The 23,003-nt window shown below is 36.5% G+C and overlaps 1 protein-coding gene across 1 annotated transcript; it reads left to right on the top strand.

The window, feature by feature from the left end:
- Positions 1–3,613: 3,613 nt before the first annotated feature.
- Positions 3,614–15,095, top strand: LOC123755557 (uncharacterized). Its single transcript, XM_069328174.1, has 5 exons — positions 3,614–3,734; positions 4,198–4,404; positions 6,410–6,551; positions 7,075–7,155; positions 13,732–15,095. The coding sequence occupies exons 2-5, from the start codon at positions 4,249–4,251 to the stop codon at positions 13,806–13,808; spliced, it is 456 nt and encodes a 151-aa protein (XP_069184275.1). The 5' UTR covers positions 3,614–3,734; positions 4,198–4,248; the 3' UTR covers positions 13,809–15,095.
- Positions 15,096–23,003: the final 7,908 nt, after the last annotated feature.

The raw sequence follows: 23,003 nt of genomic DNA, 5'->3' as shown, positions 1-23,003 counted from the left end.
TATGACCGAACCTAACCAACCCTACCTAACCTAACCTATCTTTATAGGTTAGGTTAGGTTAGGTAGCCGAAAAAGGTAGGTTAGGTTAGGTAGGTTAGGTAGTCGAAAAACAATTATTTCATGAAAACTTGGCTTATTAGGCAAATCGGGCCTTGCATAGTAGGATGAGAAGTGCGTTCTGGCTACTAGGTACGACATTATATATATATATATATATATATATATATATATATATATATATATATATATTGTTACGGCCCTCTCGGGACGCAACAGGGTTCTTACTCTGATGTTGTTAGAGGAAGTTGTATCCGACCCCAAGCCAGTAGTGGCTTTCAAGGGATGTGATCCGTGACGCAAGTAACTTAAAGGGGGTAGGGAAAGAAAGTTAAGAACTTAAGACTATAATTGTTCCCATCACCAAATAAATAATATATAAAAGAGTGCACAGGGGGAGGGGTATAAACACTTATTTACAGGGGAAATACACTGTAGTCTTCTGCTGAAGACTCTGGATCCTCGCTCTCGGTGCTAAATCCTCGGTGCTTCTTCGTGGCCTCACAACGAATTCTCTGAGAAGTTGAGCCTACCCTGGCCACAGGTCAGCCAAAACACAGGTCCACTGGGGGCACCGCCGTGGAGGCCGTCAACCACAAATCCAGCAGGTCTGCTGGCAGGTTCCGGACCCGCAACGCTGGTCGGGCCACTCCACGAACGATATTAGGGTAACGCCCTAGACAGGAGCCTCGTGTGATACCACCAATCACTCTCCTGTCCTCAGTACCCCAGTGAATAATCGTCTCCAGCAGTCGCTCCCGGGTAATCCTTCTACTGCCACTCCACTGGCAGGGTAACACCACAGTGTTCTTCCGGGGGACGACTTCACAGCTGCTGCAGCAAAGCACAAGGTATGGAGACGGCTGCCTTGGGTAGACTGACTCAACTTCCATCACAGCAGTCCCAGGTCGACTCTGTAAGCAGACACGTCATCAATAACTGGGACACACTAAGGCACCTCACTTACAGGCTCAGACACAAACGCCCACCTATCCACTCCATAGATGGCGCTGGTGTCTGAGCACCACCTCACCAGAGGTCAGCAGCGGCTGTGTTGAGCGCTGAACCAGACTGGAAACTGGCCCTCGAGGCCAGTACATGTCGTCCTCACCAGGTGTCGTCGTCCGTTTGGAGGGGGTTTCGGGAGCTGACCCACAGATGGCGCGGTCGTCACTGCTCCGGGCTCGGACGCTGGATCCGGGTTCGTAACATATATATATATATATATATATGTATATATATATGCGAACAAGCCTGAATGGTCCCCAGGACTATATGCGAATGAAATATATATGTATATATATATATACATATATATATGTATATATATATATATATATATATATATATATATATATATATATATATATATATATATATATATATATATTGGTGTATACTGGCAGCAGGTTTTCTTTCAAACATGTTTCATTGAATATGACCGCATATTCTGTATTTATTATTTTCTGGTTTAGGGCTTCTATCCCTCTAACTATTTTCTTAGCATCAGGGCTTAATTGAAATAGGAGTTCTCCAAAACTCATTTTCGTACTTTTAAGGTGAAGAAAAGAAGTGATTTACTATAGAGTGTATTACACTTATTTGTATAATTTGCACGACGTTTCGAACCTCCATGGTTCATTCTCAAGTGAACAGATCTTACAATACTAGTTGATTTTATACCCGCATTAGGTCAGGTGATAATACAATGAAGGTGAAAACATGGGGGGATACATAAGGGATAAACATAGGGGCTGCAGAAGGCTTATTGGCCCATACGAGGCATCTCCTATCTAAACACAAAGATTAATCCAGTGTAATTGGCCTGTTATGTTGGACATTGTCTTCTGTGTTGGCATCGATATGTTCTTGTCTTGTCCTTACTCTCATGGTGGGTAGAGTAAATAGTTCCGTGATTTGGGTGTTCATGGTAGGTCGCTCTATTCTTATGTGAATTGCCTCAAGAATTTGTAATCTTCTTGAATCTTGGGTTTTGTCTATTATGCAAGTATTCTTGTTCAACATTTCTCTTGTTAGAACAAGAGAAACAAGAGAAACGAAACAAAATGAAACGCCATTCTAACAAGAGAAATGTTGAACAAGAATACTTGCATAATAGACAAAACCCAAGATTCAAGAAGATTACAAATTCTTGAGGCAATTCACATAAGAATAGAGCGACCTACCATGAACACCCAAATCACGGAACTATTTACTCTACCCACCATGAGAGTAAGGACAAGACAAGAACATATCGATGCCAACACAGAAGACAATGTCCAACATAACAGGCCAATTACACTGGATTAATCTTTGTGTTTAGATAGGAGATGCCTCGTATGGGCCAATAAGCCTTCTGCAGCCCCTATGTTTATCCCTTATGTATCCCCCCATGTTTTCACCTTCATTGTATTATCACCTGACCTAATGCGGGTATAAAATCAACTAGTATTGTAAGATCTGTTCACTTGAGAATGAACCATGGAGGTTCGAAACGTCGTGCAAATTATACAAATAAGTGTAATACACTCTATAGTAAATCACTTCTTTTCTTCACCTTAAAAGTACGAAAATGAGTTTTGGAGAACTCCTATTTCAATTAAGCCCTGATGCTAAGAAAATAGTTAGAGGGATAGAAGCCCTAAACCAGAAAATAATAAATACAGAATATGCGGTCATATTCAATGAAACATATATATATATATATATATATATATATATATATATATATATATATATATATATATATATATATAAATAAATATATATATATAAATATATATATATATATATATATATATATATATATATATATATATATATATATATATATATATATATATATATATATATATATATATATATATATAAGCCTATACTTGCATAAACCACAAGTGAAGATTAACAATCTTTGGACAACACCCACCAGTGGGACTCGAACCCAGAAAGCACAACTACCTTCCAGTAGCTGGCATAACTAGTATGCTTTAACCCACTACGCCATCAGACCTTACAAAAGAAGTAGATAGTTCGAGATATATATCTCAAACATCTCCACCTCCCGAAGGCACCAGATGAGTGAGGGGTCAGTCTGCATTTTTCGTCAAGCCACTGTCAATGTGAGAGAACTCGTGTCCAGCTTATAAGCCTATACTTGCATAAACCACAAGTGAAGATTAACAATCTTTGGACAACACCCACCAGTGGGACTCGAACCCAGAAAGCACAACAACAACGATTATATATATATATATATATATATATATATATATATATATATATATATATATATATATATATATATATATATATATATATATAATTTTTTTTATATATATATATTTTATCATTTATCATTATATATATCATTATATATATACATTTATCATTATATATATCATTTTTTATATATATATATATATATATATATATATATATATATATATATATATATATATATATATATATATATATATATAAACTTGTTATATGGCAAATAAATAATTATTATTTCATTCTTGGGGTCATGAATGCTGGTGTTTGTTTACAGCACATGGTAGCGGTGTGCGTATATGGGTGCCAATGAGTCTGAGAGGAGTGGCCCTCTTCCATTGTTATTCAACAATTTTGAGATCCATTGGCACTATTGGTCATGGCCCAGCCAACAACTTCAAAAGGTAACAATTATAACATCAAACTTTATTTAGAAGGTTTTAATTTAGTATGAATTTGCAGTGTTCCACATACAAACAGTTTAGTTTAGTTCATTTATTATGCACCCCATACCCATCTTGTGGGCGGTAGTGGAAAGGGTTACAGAGTCACATAATGGGCTCAGGGACTGAACCCCACAATTCATTTAGCTAAGCAAGTTACAATCTTGATGAGCTAGTTACAAAACATCATTAGATATACCGATAAATTAGTCCTCAGGCAGACTCAGGGACTAAAACCCATAATTCATTTATCTCAGCAAGTTAGTATTAATGAGGTAGGTTCAAAATTAAATGCACATTGTCACATCAACAATAGGCTAGAGACTGATCGCAAGTACAGTTTCTCAATTAAGCAACATATATATGGAGAGTTAAGGCTACTTCTAGGAAACAAAATATTTTAATATGAAGTATTTCATTGTAGGTTTGAAAGGAAAATTCCTAATGAGATGCATAGAATGCCAGGAATGTGTTCATGTGCGGTCTACAAAATGCCAGAGATGTGGGTACAAATTTAAAGCTCGTCGGATGGAAAGCAAAAAAAAAAATGGAAGAATCTCTCCTCCTTATTGGAAAGAAGGTAGCAGAACGAAACAACATCTCCCGGGCTTACAGAGCCATTGAGAAGCAGGTAAAACTGTTGTTTCCTGAATATATTATATTGAATTCACTTATATTAAATAATATATATGTATGTATGGCTTTGTATATATATATATATATATATATATATATATATATATATATATATATATATATATATATATATATATATATATATATATATATACAGTATATATATATATATATATGTATATATATATATATATATATATGTCGTACCTAGTAGCCAGAACTCACTTCTCAGCCTACTATTCAAGGCCCGATTTGCCTAATAAGCCAAGTTTTCCTGAATTAATATATTTACTATAATTTTTTTCTTATGAAATGATAAAGCAACCCTTTTCTCTATGTATGAGGTCAATTTTTTTTTATTGGAGTTAAAATTAACGTAGATATATGACCGAACCTAACCAACCCTACCTAACCTAACCTAACCTATATTTATAGGTAAGGTTATGTTAGGTAGCCAAAAAAAGCTAGGTTAGGTTAGGTTAGGTAGGTTAGGTAGACGAAAAAACATTAATTCATGAAAACTTGGCTTATTAGGCAAATCGGGCCTTGAATAGTAGGCTGAGAAGTGCGTTCTGGCTATTAGGTACGACATATATATATATATATATATATATATATATATATATATGTCGTACCTAGTAGCCAGAACGCACTTTTCAGCCTACTATGCAAGGCCCGATTTGCCTAATAAGCCAAGTTTTCATGAATTAATTGTTTTTCGACAACCTAACCTACCTAACCTAACCTAACCTATCTTTTTCGGCTACCTAACCTAACCTAACCTATAGAGATAGGTTAGGTTAGGTTAGGTAGGGTTGGTTAGGTTCTGTCATATATCTACGTTAATTTTAACTCCAATAAAAAAAAAATTGACCTCATACATAATTAAATGGGTAGCTTTATCATTTCACAAGAAAAAAATTAGAGAAAAAATATTAATTCAGGAAAACTTGGCTTATTAGGCAAATCGGGCCTTGCATAGTAGGCTGAGAAGTGCGTTCTGGCTACTAGGTACGACATATATATATATATATATATATATATATATATATATATATATATATATATATATACTGTATATATATATAATTATATATATATATGTCGTACCTAGTAGCCAGAATGCACTTCTCGGCCTACTATGCAAGGCCCGATTTGCCTAATATGCCAAGTTTTCCTGAATTATTATATTTTCTCTAATTTTTTTCTTATGAAATGATAAAGCTACCCATTTCATTATGTATGAGGTCAATTTTTTTTATTGGAGTTAAAATTAACGTAGATATATGACCGAACCTAACCAACCCTACCTAACCTAACCTAACCTATCTTTATAGGTTAGGTTAGGGTAGGTAGCCGAAAAAGTTAGGTTAGGTTAGGTTAGGTAGGTTAGGTAGTCGAAAAACAAATAATTCATGAAAACTTGGCTTATTAGGCAAATTGGGCCTTGCATAGTAGGCTGAGAAGTGCGTGCTGGCTACTAGGTACGACATATATATATATATATATATATATATATACTGTATATATATATATACTGTATATATATATATATATATATATATATATATATATATATATATATATATATATATATATATATATATATATATATATATATATATATACAAACCTGCTGTCTGGGTAACAGCTTCTCCCCCGAATCAACTTACCCTGGCTTTGCGCCCTGGTGAGGCCACTCCTGACCAGGCCGACACCAGAGCACAACTCCATAGTCTCCTGAGACCGATGGATGCCTACTATATATAACACCTGCTTCCTATCCTACATTGTGGCTTGGTGATCTTTAAATATTTGCTCCTGGTTTGTTACATCTGGCCCTCTTAAAGAAGTAATGTAGATATATATCCTCCAAAGTGTTAGGAAATTTGAGTATGAGAATCCCCCAGTGTTGATCTTTCTCAAAAGAGATATGTCTTTATGAAGACGATATCGTCATGAGGCCTTTTGTTCATTAGGATTTTACCCTTTCTTTTCAGATGGCAAAAATGCGTGGTGCTGGGTATGAAACCATGTTCATCTATTACAAAAAAGGACTCCATAAAGCTACTCAAGGCATTTTGCCAGCAGATTGCCTAACAGCAGCAGACTGTAAATCAATAAGCAATATCTTCCATTTGTGTAAGTACTGTATTGAATATACTAATGCAATATTATATAATATAATTTAATATAATATAATTGCATATACTAATGTAATATATTTTAATATAATGAAATAAAAATAATGCATAGACCTTAATGCAATAAATAAAATAACCCTCTAGGATTTGTCTTTGCTCTTCTTATTTTTGAAATATGAAGTTCATAGTTTTGCTTTCCTTTCCTTTCACATTTCATGTTTAACTTTTCTGACTAGTTGGACAAAATATCATGCATACAAGGTTCTTAACCACATTGTTATACATTTGGGGTCACTATTATCTGAACTGATAAACTTATATTATATACTATATTACTGTTCTATGCTAAAAATAAGTTTAAATGTTAAATATTGAATATAAAAACAATTATTTGTTACCTTGCCTGTTGCCAGATTCACATTCCAATACATGATAAGCACACCTCCCATGAAAGGTATATTGCCAACATATTTTTGCTGATAATTTAATAATTAAATTATAATAGAAATTTTTATTTTCAGATCGCAAGAGGAAGATGGAGGCTGCAAAATTAAACCAACTCACAGTTGAACATAATGATTCTGTGACACCATTGACTAGAGGTCAGTAAAATAAATAAATAAATATATATATACGTATATATATATATATATATATATATATATATTATTAAATATGACCGAAAAAGTAAGATTAATAATTCTAACACGAATTTTCTCAATCTTTCGTACATTACGCTTCACTGTTGGAGGTAAATAAAAAATCACTTCTCCAAAATTCATTTTTATTTCTAGTCTGACGCGACACGGGCGCGTTTCGTAAAACTTATTACATTTTCAAAGACTTCACAAATACACAACTGATTAGAACTTGCGTTTCTCTGATTTTATATCTACATTTGAGTGAGGTGGGAAGGGTGATGTGGCATTAACACAAGACAGAACAATAGGGGATATTAATAGGGTATTAAAAGTATCAACACAAGACAGAACAGAAACAATGGGTATTGAATAGAAGTGTTTGTAGAAAGCCTATTGGTCCATATTTCTTGATGCTTCTATATTGGAGCGGAGTCTTGAGGTGGGTAGAATATAGTTGTGCAATAATTGGCTGTTGATTGCTGGTGTTGACTTCTTGATGTGTAGTGCCTCGCAAACGTCAAGCCGCCTGCTATCGCTGTATCTATCGATGATTTCTGTGTTGTTTACTAGGATTTCTCTGGCGATGGTTTGGTTATGGGAAGAGATTATATGTTCCTTAATGGAGCCCTGTTGCTTATGCATCATTAAACAACAGGGGCTCCATTAAGGAACATATAATCTCTTCCCATAACCAAACCATCGCCAGAGAAATCCTAGTATGGGAAGAGATTATATGTTCCTTAATGGAGCCCTGTTGCTTATGCATCGTTAAGCAACCGGGCTCCATTAAGGAACATATAATCTCTTCCCATAACCAAACCATCGCCAGAGAAATCCTAGTAAACAACACAGAAATCATCGATAGATACAGCGATAGCAGGCGGCTTGACGTTTGCGAGGCACTACACATCAAGAAGTCAACACCAGCAATCAACAGCCAATTATTGCACAACTATATTCTACCCACCTCAAGACTCCGCTCCAATATAGAAGCATCAAGAAATATGGACCAATAGGCTTTCTACAAACACTTCTATTCAATACCCATTGTTTCTGTTCTGTCTTGTGTTGATACTTTTAATACCCTATTAATATCCCCTATTGTTCTGTCTTGTGTTAATGCCACATCACCCTTCCCACCTCACTCAAATGTAGATATAAAATCAGAGAAACGCAAGTTCTAATCAGTTGTGTATTTGTGAAGTCTTTGAAAATGTAATAAGTTTTACGAAACGCGCCCGTGTCGCGTCAGACTAGAAATAAAAATGAATTTTGGAGAAGTGATTTTTTATTTACCTCCAACAGTGAAGCGTAATGTACGAAAGATTGAGAAAATTCGTGTTAGAATTATTAATCTTACTTTTCGGTCATATTTAATAATATATGTCTACAGGAAAGACTGCTACCAAAATATACTAATATATATATATATATATATATATGTCGTACCTAATAGCCAGAACGCACTTCTCAGCCTACTATGCAAGGCCCGATTTGCCTAATAAGCCAAGTTTTCATGAATTAATTGTTTTTCGGCTACCTAACCTACCTAACCTAACCTAACCTAACTTTTTCGGCTACCTAACCTAACCTAACCTATAAAGATAGGTTAGGTTAGGTTAGGTAGGGTTGGTTAGGTTCGGTCATATATCTACGTTAATTTTATCTCCAATAAAAAAAAGTTGACCTCATACATAATGAAATGGGAAGCTTTATCATTTCAAAAGAAAAAAATTAGAGAAAAAATAATAATTCAGGAAAACTTGGCTTATTAGGCAAATCGGGCCTTGCATAGTAGGCCAAAAAGTGCGTTCTGGCTATTAGGTACGACATATATATATATATATATATATATATATATATATATATATATATATATATACATATACATGCGAACAAGCCTGAATGGTCCCCAGGACAATATGCAACTGAAAACTCACACCCCAGAAGTGACTCGAACCCATACTCCCAGGAGCAACGCAACTGGTATGTACAAGACGCCTTAATCCACTTGACCATCACGACCGGACAAAATGAGGTGATAGCCGAGGCTATTTGAACCACCCCACCGCCGGCACTCGGATAGTAATCTTGGGCATAGCATTTTACCAAATCACCTCATTCTTTGGGGCACACGTGAGGAACACAAAAACAGACGTGTGTTCCTCACGTGTGCCCCAAAGAATGAGGTGATTTGGTAAAATGCTATGCCCAAGATTACTATCCGAGTGCCGGCGGTGGGGTGGTTCAAATAGCCTCGGCTATCACCTCATTTTGTCCGGTCGTGATGGTCAAGTGGATTAAGGCGTCTTGTACATACCAGTTGCGTTGCTCCTGGGAGTATGGGTTCGAGTCACTTCTGGGGTGTGAGTTTTCAGATACATATACATATACATATACATATACACACACACACACACACACACACACACACACACACACACACACACACACACACACACACACACACACACACACACACACACAAGGCACACAAACATTCATACCAAAACAGAGATGCAGGACCAGAAAACAGGATTGGTTCGACAGAAATTGTGAGAGGGCAAGAGACCAAAAGACACAAAAATGGAATCAGTATAGGAAGAGGCCAAACCCCCAAACATACCAGCGATACAAAGATGCGAGAAACAATTATACAGCAGTAAGGAGAGAGGCAGAAAGAAATTTTGAAAAAGGGATAGCAGATAAATGTAAAACAGAACCGGGCCTATTCTACAAATTCATAAACAACAAATTGCAGGTAAAGGATAATATACAGAGGTTGAAAATGGGAAACAGATTCACGGAAAATGAAAGGGAAATGTGTGAAACATTAAATGAAAAGTTCCAAAGTGTGTTTGTACAAAATGAAATCTTCAGAGAACCAGACACAATAAGAATTCCAGAGAACAACATAGAGCGGATAGAGGTGTCTAGAGATGAAGTGGAAAATATGCTAAAGGAGCTCGGGAGGAACAAAGCAGCTGGCCCAGATGGCGTTTCACCATGGGTTCTGAGAGAATGTGCATCTGAGCTCAGCATTCCACTTCACCTGATCTTTCAGGCATCCCTGTGTACAGGAATCGTAGCAGACGTGTGGAAACAGGCTAACATAGTTCCAATCTACAAAAGTGGCAGCAGGGAAGACCCCCTCAATTATAGACCTGTATCATTGACAAGTGTAATAGTGAAAGTATTGGAAAAGCTAATCAAAACTAAATGGGTAGAACACCTGGAGAGAAATGATATAATATCAGACAGACAGTATGGTTTTCGATCAGGAAGATCCTGTGTATCGAATTTACTCAGTTTCTATGATCGGGCCACAGAGATATTACAGGAAAGAGATGGCTGGGTTGACTGCATCTATCTGGACCTAAAAAAGGCTTTCGACAGAGTTCCACATAAGAGGTTGTTCTGGAAACTGGAAAATATTGGAGGGGTGACAGGTAAGCTTCTATCATGGATGAAAAATTTTCTGACTGATAGAAAAATGAGGGCAGTAATCAGAGGCAATGTATCGGAATGGAGAAATGTCACAAGTGGAGTACCACAGGGTTCAGTTCTTGCACCAGTGATGTTTATTGTGTACATAAATGATCTACCAGTTGGTATACAGAATTATATGAACATGTTTGCTGATGATGCTAAGATAATAGGAAGGATAAGAAATTTAGATGATTGTCATGCCCTTCAAGAGGACCTGGACAAAATAAGTATATGGAGCACCACTTGGCAAATGGAATTTAATGTTAATAAATGTCATGTTATGGAATGTGGAATAGGAGAACATAGACCCCACACAACCTATATATTATGTGAGAAATCTTTAAAGAATTCTGATAAAGAAAGAGATCTAGGAGTGGTTCTAGATAGAAAACTATCACCTGAGGACCACATTAAGAATATTGTGCAAGGAGCCTATGCAATGCTTTCTAACTTCAGAATTGCATTTAAATACATGGATGGCGATATACTAAAGAAATTGTTCATGACTTTTGTTAGGCCAAAGCTAGAATATGCAGCTGTTGTGTGGTGCCCATATCTTAAGAAGCACATCAACAAACTGGAAAAGGTGCAAAGACATGCTACTAAGTGGCTCCCAGAATTGAAGGGCAAGAGCTACGAGGAGAGGTTAGAAGCATTAAATATGCCAAAACTAGAAGACAGAAGAAAAAGAGGTGATATGATCACTACGTACAAAATAGTAACAGGAATTGATAAAATCGACAGGGAAGACTTCCTGAGACCTGGAACTTCAAGAACAAGAGGCCATAGATTTAAACTAGCTAAACACAGATGCCGAAGAAATATAAGAAAATTCACCTTCGCAAATAGAGTGGTAGACGGTTGGAACAAGTTAAGTGAGAAGGTGGTGGAGGCCAAGACCGTCAGTAGTTTCAAAGCGTTATATGACAAAGAGTGCTGGGAAGACGGGACACCACGAGCGTAGCTCTCATCCTGTAACTACACTTAGGTAATTACACTTAGGTAATTACACAAAGACAAAGTTGAACTACATATTTCAAAAATAAGAAAAGACAAAGACAAAGTTAGAGAAGATTCAGCGGTATACCACCAGGCTCGTCCCGGAACTGAGAGGATTGAGCTACGAGGAAAGGCTAAAGGAGCTGAACCTCACATCCCTGGAAAACAGAAGAGTAAGGGGAGACATGATAACCACCTACAAAATTCTCAGGGGAATTGACAGGGTGGACAAAGACAAACTCTTCAGCACGGGTGGGACACGAACAAGGGGACACAGGTGGAAACTTAGTACCCAGATGAGTCACAGAGACGTTAGAAAGAATTTTTTCAGTGTCAGAGTAGTTAATAAATGGAATGCACTAGGAAGTGATGTGGTGGAGGCTGACTCCATACACAGTTTCAAATGTAGATATGATAGAGCCCAGTAGGCTCAGGAATCTGTACACGAGTTGATTGACAGTTGAGAGGCGGGACCAAAGAGCCAAAGCTCAACCCCCGCAAGCACAATTAGGTGAGTACAATTAGGTGAGTACACACACACACACACATACAGTGGGAGTTTGAAGCACTAGGTAGGTAGGTAAAAGAGGATGAAATTAGGTATTTTTGGGTTTTACTTTTGAATAAGGCAGAAAACTGAACATGATTAAGATAGCTGCAGAAGGCTTATTAACCAATATGAGGCAGCTCCTATTTATATCCACCCAATCTCATTCATATATATGTCTAACCAACTCTTTAAATACTCAAGGGGTCCTACTTTTGTTACGTGGTAATTCTTTCAAGTTCAAGTAAGTTTACTGAGACAAGAAAAAAAATACATCTCAAAGTGATAGAGTAGCTTAGGCTATTTCTACACCCCTCCACTTCAAGTCCCTCAAGGGGCGCACAAATTCATTGAGTACAAATACACAAATCACAATACAGTACATGTATCCCATTTAAAATTGCAGGTTAATATAGTAAGCACAGCATATTTGCATTTGCATATATAGCATATCAATTTGAAGAATTTCTGTTAGTAATTTGTAAGTGGTGATCATATTACCTCTATTTCTTCTATCTTCTACTGATGGCATGTTTAACGCCTCTAGTGTCGCCTCGTAACTCTTTGTTTTTCAGTTCCAGGAGCCATGTTTTTCTGCATACCGTTGCACCTTTTCAAGTTTATTTATGTGCTTCTTGAGATTTGGGTACCATTCAACTGCTGCATGTTCCAGTTTTGGTCTCACAAAAGTCATGAACATTTTCTTTAGTCTTTCACCATCTTTATAATTAAAAGCAAGTCTGAAGTTGTAAAGTAATGCACAAGCTCCTCTTACTATGTGAGAGGAGCTTTTTGTTCCTCTGGCAGTAGCTTACTATCTAAAACCACCCTTACCTTTATAAGTGTTTCCGGGGCTTAGCCTTCCCATGGTCGTCGACCAGGCCTTCTTGTTGCTGGACTGGTCAACCAGGCTGTTTGACGCGGCTGCTCGTAGCCTGACGAATGAATCACAGCCTGGTTGATCAGGTATTCTTTGGAGGGTCAGCTAGTTATGCCCCTTGTGTGTAGTGCACAGCATGTTGTGTGGGACTGTCAAAAGCTTTTTTAGGTTTAGATAGACAGTAAATCGAACAACCTTTTTCTTGTAATATATCTGTGACTCTATCATGAAAACTAAGTAGATTTGTTTCACTTCATCTTCCTGTTAGAAAACAATACTGTGTCCAATATTATGTTATGACTCCAGGTGTTCTAGGTACTGCATATCAAACATTTAATACCTTCCTCCCTTGGGAAAGTGTGTGTTTGCCATACTAGATACTTTGCATAGCAGAAAACACTGACCTTATTATTGGCCAGTGTTTATAGAGCAAAAAGTAATGGTTCATAGTTGATCAGCCGGCTTCAACATTGGAGCCCTTCTTCCTGATGCTTGCAGTTAAATTTTTACTTATAGATGTGAGCGAATTATAACATGGAATTTTCTCATTTTTAATTATATATTTATTATATATTTTTTCCATTATTATTATTATTATTAATATATATTCTATCTTTTCTAGATTCTAATGGCATTGGATCTGCTAATGACAAGACAACAGACATGGAAGAATCTGGAATACAGCAGATAAATAAATAAATGTTTATTTAGGTAAGGTACATACATACAAGAGATTTTACAAAGTTTGTTGGATTAATAGATAGAGCTAGTACATACAATGCCTAAAGCCACTATTACGCAAAGCGTTTCGGGCAGGAAAAACATTAATGACTAAAGCTTAATACTAATGGGTATAAAGAATAAAATGTGTTGAGAACAAATAAAAATAGAGGTAAAAGAGGAGGGAACATGGCTGAAAAAGCAGCACAAATACCATTACAAATTATTACAGACAATTACATTCAAACAGCGTTGTTTTGAAAAAAAAAAACAGACATGGGTTGACAACAGAGAGGTAAGGTAGGTTACAGGGAATTTATTAGGTAGTGCTTCGTTTTTATCTTAAACTGGTTGAGAGAGGTACAGTCTTTAACATGGTTGGGAAGGTCATTCCACATTCTGGGTCCCTTGATTTGAAGAGCATTTCTAGTTTGATTAAGTCGTACTCTAGGAATACCAAAACTGTATTTATTTCTGGTGTGGTGCTCATGGGTTCTGTTACAACCTTCAATGAATCTTTTGAGGTCAGGATTGGCATTACAGTTCAGCGTTTTATATATGTATAATACACATGAGAGAATGTGCAGTGATTTAATATCTAACATATTCAGAGATTTGAGTAGGGGTACCGAGTGATGTCTGGGGCTAGAGTTGGATATTGTCCTAATAGCAGCTTTGTGTTGAGTAATTAGAGGACGTAAATGATTTTGGGTAGTAGAACCCCAAGCACAAATACCATAGTTGGGATATGGATAGATGAGAGAGTAATGGAGAGTCACCAGGGCAGGGCGGGGTCGTAATATCTGATCTTAGAAAGAATGCCAACAGTTTTTGAAACTTTTTTTGATATATTTAGAATGTGTCCCTGGAAATTCAGCTTGTGGTCGATGAGAAAGCCAAGGAATTTGCCATCTAATTTGTTACAAATTTGGGTATTGTTTATTTTGAGATTTATATGATAAGAGGATTTATTGCCAAACAGAATATAAAACGTTTTGTCAATGTTAAGGGTGAGTTTGTTGGCAGTTAGACAAAGAATTAATTGATGATGATTCATCAACCCCAGATATGGGGGAGGAGGAGAAACCCCCAAAATTCAGGAAAATTTGTGATTTTCCAGGATTTAAAAAAAAAACATTGCCAGCCAGGCTTAAATAATTATAAATGTCAGTCAGGGTAAAGTAATTAATGAAATCAGGATATCCTTTTATTAAGTTTCTATAAAAACCTCTCTTAGCAAGTGTTTGCCTGTACCATGAAAAAGTAATAAAGTAAAACCACTAATTAATGCTAATGCTCTGTGTTTTGATTAATATTCCTTTTACATAAAGAATTAGGCAAAAAGTAGGCAAGTAGGGGTTGTAAAAGATCCAGTGTGAGTTTGAAGCACCATGTTGGAAACTATGAGGATGAAATAAGGTTCTTTTTTTTTATTTTACTTTTGAACTAGGCATGGTTTGGAAACTTTTTTAATTTATCAGTGAGAAAAGTTCCAAAGATTGGGCCCTTTTATTTGCGTGGAGTGTTTGCACAGATTTAGTCTTACTCTGAGGATATATAAGCGATATTTATTTCCGGTATGGTGCTCATTAGTTCTATTAAATAAATAGTGAAAAAGTTTCAGATCAACATTAGCATTTAGGAACAAGGTTTTGTACATGTAGATTGCACAGGAGAATGTGTGGAGTGAGTGTATGTTTAGCATGTCAAGGGACTTAAATAGCGAAGAAGATCTTAAAGGATCAGGTCTTTCTATGGGCTACAGAAAATAATATAGTGTTTAACGAAGATAAGTTCCAGCTCATGTGCTATGGAAAAAATGAAAATATATAGTACCAAGTACAAGTACACCGTACTTGGGCCAAGTACACACTGACATGTGGAACACAAATGTTAATGGGTAGGGTGGGAGAATTCAATTCGTTCACAAAAACATACAAGATACTTACCTTAGTGACTGTAGCCTGTCACTAAGGTAAGATTGAAGGTATTGCAGGAAGTGATATCTGACTCTATAATATTGTAGTTTAAGAACGAGGTTATTGTGGTTAACAGTGTCAAAACATTACATAGGTCAGGAAATAACCCAACAAGGTACTCATTATTATCAAGAGCAGCATGTATCAAGTTCATACTAATCCGTGCATCATTGATGCGTTTTTTGGATCTAAAGCCATATTGGCAAGAGCATATTGTGTTTAGATACATACGAGTAAAGTTGCTTGTATATTAACTTTTAAGATAATTTAGACAAGTTTGGCTAGATTGATATTGGTCTGTAATTGTTGACATAAGTGAGATCACAACTTTTAGGGACTGGGCTAACTTTTTTTTGTTAATATCAGGAAAGGTGTGGAGTTCAAGTGATTTGTTGTAGAGCAATGCAATGGCTGTAGCATGAAATCAGGAGTTTTTTTTTGTAAGTTACAGTTTGTATCTCAGCCAGGGCACCTGACTTTGGTTTAAGAGAAAGAATAATGTCATTAACATCAGAGGTATTAGTGGGAGTTATATAATATTGATATAATAGACTATAAACAATATATTTACCAGGTAAACTCAGGTAAATATATTGTTGAAGTTTAATGTCATGTCTAAAGTTCTAAATTAGCTGAGTGAGGTAGCACCAGGTCGTAACTAAATAATAAACAGATATACAGTAATTCATATCCAGAGTCTGACTAATATATTTGCCAGTGTTGATTCAGGGTAATATCAATGCCAGAGTCAGATTAATATAACTGCCAGAGTCAGGTTAATAAATGCCAGAGTCATGATAATACATGTACAAGAGAATGTACTCACTTAGTTGTAATGTAGTCACCTAGTTGTATTTAAGGAGGTTGAAATTTAAAATTCAAAATATATAATTTGAGAAAGATTTCTAAAAAACATATATACTGTATACCATTTTAATATTTAAACTGTTTAATATGATAAAACAGTTTGAAGCATTAAAAGCCACAACATAGGAGAAATCTGAGAACAAGAGATGTTTTTTTACCCACATGATTATTAACATATGGAACTACCTACCCGCCGAATACGTAAATGGCAAAACTCTCCTAACTTTTAAAGTATAGATCATTAAGGCAAATGAGGGGACCTTCTACAAGCAGCTGGCTTTCAGTCTTTTTCAAGACCACTAGTATTTCTGGATCTCAGGTAAACTCAGGTACAGTAATATAATTCTGTACAATATCACAGGTATGAATTCCTGCTAGGCTAAATTGCTAACTCTCTCTGCACACTCTTGTATCAACTCCTAGCATCTTCAACTGGTAAGCACCACACTTAATACACAGTAGGTAATTACAGTTCAGTAATTCTTAACTAAATAATAAGAGTATCTCCAGCAAAATAAGAACTTTATTTACGAGACTAATGACACTTATATATCATGTAAGATGAAACAGTATATTGTAACAAGGTGTTTATATCATTATATTATCATTTTTACTTTCTCAACCCAATGTACCTTCTAATATATAAATAAATAAAAAAATAAATAAATAAATATATACACGAGAATATTCACACACATTATATATATATATATGTCGTACCTAGTAGCCAGAACGCACTTCTCGGCCTACTATGCAAGGCCCGATTTGCCTAATAAGCCAAGTTTTCATGAATTAATTGTTTTTCGACTACCTAACCTAACTTTTTCGGCTACACACACACACATATATATATATATATATATATATATATATATATATATATATATATATATATATATATATATATATATATATATATATATATATATATATATATATATATATTTATTTATTTATTTATTTATGCATATACAAGAAGGTACATTGGGAATGTGAGGATACATAATATGGTAATTACAGTCTTGTAAAGCCACTAGTACGCGCAGCGTTTCGGGCAGGTCCTTAATCTAAGAAAATTTTAAGTAGGTAAATACTTGCAAAATTTATAGACAAAAAAAAATGATAACAGTTACATGGAATGAAAAAAAGAAGATGAGAGAAAATTGTAGGTACAGTATATTAAAGCACATAGGTAGCTAAGATTGATTACAATGACAGCTTGAATGGTAGTTGACAAAAATTGGTAGGCACAATACAGCAGAAAACAATATAAGATTGATTGCAATGACAGCTTGAATGGTAGTTGACAAAAATTGGTAGTCACAATACAGCATATGGCTATTATATATATATATATATATATATATATATATATATATATATATATATATATATATATATATATATATATATATATATATATATATATATATATATAAATTATATATAAATTATATATAAAAGATGTCTACGTATAAAGATTCACACATTCTGGACTGACTACCTAAAACGGTAATTTTGCTTTATCATCTGAATGCACCAAACTGTGCCTTTTCATATTTCCAAACTGAAGTCGAACACCCGAAAATGAATATATCCATGAAAACTGAATCACGTCCTACTATTTGGAGAATTGTTAGTTCTTTTTCATACTAATATGTCTAGTTTGTGTCATATAAGTATTCATCCCGATGGTTGGTAAATATTGGTGAAACAGAAGGATAAAAGTCAAACATCTGTTAACTTTTCTTTTAAAGTACTGTATAGCTGGAAAATATCAGGCAAACCTTCAACAATCTGCCGATTTCCTTTCCTCTTCAAGGCTACTATTGTTAGTGTCTGTCACGGTAAACCTATGTAAAATCCGAAATTTTTTTTCAACAGGACCCTGCACTAGAATTGATGTTGGGAGACGCTCGGCTTCGTGGCTGATGGATTAATATTTGACTGTTGGTCAGGACTTGAGCATTGTTAATTACAGTTACACTCTGTTGGAGCACAAGACGGTCAATGGTCGTCGTTCTTCTTTATGATAGGTTCAGTTTATTGTTTAGTCACGGGAGACATCTCCCGTCAGGCAGGGTGCGATCGCACCTCCACAGTATCATCTACTGATACTGGTAATGGCTCAGAGAGGGCATCCACTTACGGGCTATTCATGGCTGTGCCACCTTTTGGGTGGCTTAATCTTCATCAATCACCAATCAATCAATCTATTGTTTAGTGGCCAGTATTATTCAGTTTATTGGCCAGTGCGTTGGCATCAGTTCTCATTGACGAACGAGCAAAAATTAGAAGGATTTAAATCGTAATATAAATAGTTATCTCATTCTTTCTTTCCTTTGAATGTCAGTGACTGTGCTTCTGCTATTCTTAATTGCCTCAAAAGCGGCCAATTTTCATGATACCTTAAATTATAAAGGCAAAATTTGGGCCGAGTATAAAAGTATAAGCAAAATTGACTGAGTATCCGCAAAAATTAAGGAAAGAAAACAGCACACCCGTTACATTAAAGAAAAAGTATTCCTCATTTCGGGGAGAATATTCTAGGGAGGCCAGCCGGTAACTGGAACAGCCCGGTAAGTGCATTTATGTACTAAATACGTAAGTATGAAAATGTACTTATTACACTTAGTATTAAAACGTACTGTCTATTCGGAGGATGGGTTGCTTCCCATTACCTTACCACAGACAAACAGGCAAGGAGGTTCTTTTTTTTTCTGTAAATGTGACGAGGCATTGCCCCCTGCTATTGAAAACTGCCGAACATCAACACTCCAACACTTTACCGTCACACTATGAAGATGAAATTAGGTACTTTTTAGTAATGTTTTTGAATGACACAAAAGTTGGAGAGCTTTTCAATTCAATAGGGAGTGAGTTCCATAGACTGGGTCCCTTTATTTGCGTAGAGTGCTTACACAGATTAAGTTTGACTCTGGGGATATCAAAGAGATATTTATTTCTGGTGTGGTGATAATGGGTCCTATTACATCTGTCCAGGAAGAGTTTCAGACAAGGATTTGCATTTAAGAACAGGGTTTTGTAAATGTAGTTGACACAAGAGAATTTGTAGAGTGAGATTATGTTTGGCATGTTTAGGGAGTTAAACAAGGGGGCAGAGTGTTGTCTGAAAGCAGAATTTGTTATTATTCTAATCATACTAATATGATACTATATGTTAATCATACTTATAAGTGCATCACTAGTGCTTTTATTGGGTCTGAAACCATATTGGCAAGAGCTAAGTACAGTATATTGAGTTTGGCTAGATATGAGTAAAGCTGCTTGTAGATTAGCTTTTCAAATATTTTTGACAAGGTTGGCAGAATTGATATAGGTCTGCAATTGTTGACATCTGCGAGATCACCACATTTGTGGACTGAGGGTTACTCTCGCATTTTTTTAGAATATCCGGAAAGGTTTGGAGTTCAAATGATTTGTTGAAGAGCAATGCAATGGCAGCTAGAAATCTGGAGGCTTTTTTGTAAATTAGAGATGGTATCTCATCAAGGGCGCTTGACTTTGTTTTAAGGGAAAGGATTACCTCATGATTAGCCAAAGATGGACTTTATTTAGTTCAGTATTCACAGTGACATTTAGAGCAAGTGGGTCAGGACTGGAGAAAATGAAAGTTGTGTCATCAGCAAATAAGATGGGTTTGAGGTGTTGAGAGGCATTTTGAAGGTCATTAATGTAGATGAGAAAGAGGGATTAGGGCTGAGCCTTCTTCGGGGTGGGGGGGTTATAGGGTTGAGCCTACTTAAAAGGGGGTGAAGGGCCGAGTCTCCTTCAAGGGGGTGTAGCGCTGAGCCTCCATAAATAGGATGTAGGGCTGACCCTCCTTCAGGGGGCTCTAGGGCTGACCCTCCTTCAAGGGGGGTATAGGGCTGACTCTCCTTAAAGGGGGTATAGGGCTGACCCATCCTTCAAGAGTGTGTAGGGCTGACCCCTTCTTAACCCTCAAACCGCGCATATCATATATAAATGATATCAGTGACAAAACCGAAACCGCGCACATCATTTATATACGATTTCGTGTCTAGCGCTATAATTTAAACGCCCTGCCTGGGATAGGGGCAGCTATAGTACAGCCACAACCGATAGTTGCCAGATGCCACCTAGAAAAAAAATCCAGGCCAACATTTTTGGGTGTTACAGCGTCAGTATTGAGCAAGCCACCAAGGCTGGTGCACGCAGCATGAGCTCACAGCACCGCTGTTCAGCTTGTGACCACAAAATCGCCTACAAATGCCAAAATATATATGATACTGCTATTATTTAGCAGTGATAGTATTACTGAAGCCCCCCCAGTGATAAAACTGACCAGGATTCTGATAATAGCAGGATTGTGGTGATATTTAGCACTGTACTCCATGGAGGGAGGAGTAATGCTGTGGGAGGGAGGGTGGTGGCGTCGTCTTCTGACTGTGTGTGGCCACCATTTATTGACTACACTCACCTTACCAGCTTAGTGGTTCGCTATGGTGAACACAAATGTAGATACTTATATTGACCAGACCACACACTAGAAGTTGAAGGGACGACGACATTTCGGTCTGTCCTGGACCATTCTCATGTCAATCGACTTGAGAATGGTCCAGGACGGACCGAAACATCGTCTTCCCTTCAACTTCTAGTATGTCGTCTGGTCAACATACTTCAGCCACGTTATTGTGACTCATCGCCTGCATATAGATACTTATATATAACGTGTATATAGTGTGAGATAACAGCGAGAGGAGTAGGTTGGGAGCCGCCATTTTGGTGAGGGAGGAGCGTCGTCTGCACGACTTGGCATGTTGTTTACTTATGGCCATTATGGTCTTTGGGCACCATACCAGCTTATTTGTACAGGTATGGTGAATAAAACAGGTAGATACTTATATATAATGTGTGTATATAGCGTAATAACACCACAAACAATATTGTTGGAGGAGAAATATTAGTGCGTCTGGCCTTGAGGGCGGCCGCCGATCAGCTGACTGTGTGAGTAGCTACGTCTTTGTGCCTTTACTCACCATACAAGCTTAGATGTACAGTTATGGTGAACAAAACATGTAAATATGTACATATAACGTCTGTGTATAGTGAATAAATGCAAAAACAATATTGTGGGAGGAGAATGAGGGTGAGTGGCAGCGAGTGGCTGACTGGTGTTTGGCGGTCACTCCTCGTTGCTTTTTGACTTACAAGACCAACTTAATAGTTCGTTATGGTGAACAAAACATGCAGATACTTATATATAACCTGTGTATATAGTGTAACAACAGCAAAACTATTTGTTTATTGTTTTATGAACATAATAATTGAATCACTAATATGCACACCATAATTTTGAGTACAGCGATGGTTCACACATTTTATTATATAAATATACCACAATTCACTGTATGGAATAATATTACTGCAAAAAAACTAAGAAAAAATCAGAGACATTGAAATAATTAGGTAATAATATATTTGTGGCAACTGCCGTCTGACAGCTCGGGCGGAGTAGACCTCGTCTGGCGAAGGCTCTGCCAACGCCCCCTTTTTGCCACACTTCCCTACCCTATTGCGGCTAAAATATGCCACCTACGATTTTTTTGTTATTTTTTCCGTGATCAGGGAACAAAAATGAACACTTTTATAAGACGAAAGAATTTTTTTTTTTTTTTCTTTTTTTGCGCCTGTGGGTATGAATTCCATTTGGGCCCCCTAGCGGTTTGAGGGTTAAAGGGGGTATAGAGCTGAGCCTAATTCAGGGGGGTATAGGGCTGATCCCTTCTTAATGGGGTTCAGGGTAACTGTAGTCTTGCAGCATACTTGTTTATTGCTATGTTCATGCTTTTTTTTATAAATAATAATAATAAATAAATAAATGTTTATTCAGGTAAGGTACATACATACAAGAGATTTTACAAAAATTGATAGATTTATAGATAGAGCTAGTACATACAATGCCTAAAGCCACTATTACGCAAAGCGTTTCGGGCTGGAAAAACATTAATGACAAACTTAATACTAATTGAGTATAAAGAATAATTATAATTAAGTTTAATGAATTTTAATTAAGGGCAATTGTTACGAACCCAAGTTCATCGTCAGAGCACAGAGCAGTGACGTCAACGCCATCTGAGTCAGCTCCTGAAACCCCAACATGGACAACACCATCTAGTGATGACGGGAATATACCGGCAAGAGGCGCTAGATTCCTGAACTAGTTGGCTTGCGAGGTAACTGGTGCTGACCTCTAGTGAGGTAATGTTTAGCAAAGCAGTGCCATCTGTCATAAGTGGAGTTGGGTGTAGGTGTCTAAGCCAGTAAGTGATATTTCCTAGTGATC

The sequence above is a fragment of the Procambarus clarkii genome, chromosome 20 (genome assembly GCF_040958095.1).
Source record: "Procambarus clarkii isolate CNS0578487 chromosome 20, FALCON_Pclarkii_2.0, whole genome shotgun sequence".
NCBI lineage: Eukaryota > Metazoa > Arthropoda > Malacostraca > Decapoda > Cambaridae > Procambarus > Procambarus clarkii.
This window is presented reverse-complemented; position numbering and strand designations above follow the sequence as displayed.